Source organism: Perkinsus marinus, assembly GCF_000006405.1.
Source record: "Perkinsus marinus ATCC 50983 genomic scaffold scf_1104296973376, whole genome shotgun sequence".
NCBI lineage: Eukaryota > Perkinsozoa > Perkinsida > Perkinsidae > Perkinsus > Perkinsus marinus.
In genome coordinates, this window is record NW_003201430.1 from 1 (window position 1) to 873 (window position 873).

The 873-nt window shown below is 40.7% G+C and overlaps 1 protein-coding gene across 1 annotated transcript; it reads right to left on the reverse strand.

The window, feature by feature from the left end:
* Positions 1-475: 475 nt before the first annotated feature.
* Positions 476-631, reverse strand: Pmar_PMAR024329 (hypothetical protein; the record flags this gene model as incomplete). The annotated part of the gene is made up of 1 exon (XM_002766197.1): positions 476-631. A coding segment is annotated over one exon (156 nt), but the record flags the coding sequence as incomplete, so codon positions are not given.
* Between the last annotated feature and the right edge of the window lie 242 nt (positions 632-873).

The following is an 873-nucleotide window of genomic DNA, read 5'->3' on the forward strand; positions in this document are numbered from 1 at the left end:
AGGAAAGCGATTACGTATATTCTTACTCCAACATTCACATGACAATTCTGAGGAAATTTCGGAAAATTCCTATTACTTTCCGTACATTTCTACCCGAATTCGTATATAAACTCCTATAATTCTGCTCAGGAAAAGCCAACATATATTCCTCCAACACTGCTTCCATCGACGCTACATAGCCTCCTCGCCACCACAACGAATGAGCATATCCCGAATTTACGCAAGATACGTCCTCGAGAGCATTTTCCTCCACAGAATAGTTTTGTAATTTTCCTGAGACTAGCAGTGTGAATGACAATGAGAAAACTTTACGATCATTTCTTTTTGCACACTTCTACTCTAGATCTCATAAAAACCATTCCTCACATGGTGAGCTCAACTGAGTAAACCAAACACATATATTCCAACGACTTCAACTATACCATAAACCAGTAGAGTTTCAAAACACAATCGACGGGTGATACCACTCAACTACATCCAATATCCTCCTCCCCCACGACGGTGCCCATCGCTACTACCCCTTTCCGTTCAGCATCATCCTTCCGTCGCTTCGCTTCCTCTCGAGTCAACGCCAGCGCTACTGCTTCACTCACACTCGTATTCAAACATGATATCCTCGGAAGATTGATATCTACCATCATAGTATATGTATTACATTTACTACAGATTTCATACACATCAACTCACTCTGTTATTATCACATCATAACAACTCGAAAATTATCGTCAGAACTCCAGCAAACATTTTCCGCGAAATCGCGCGCTGAAAGTTTTTCTCTATTTATTAAAAACTCACTCTCTAGAAACGAGCAAACAAGACTAACTCTTCCACCTTCCACCCTGGCGAATTCAAAATCAATGGAGTTTCACAAGA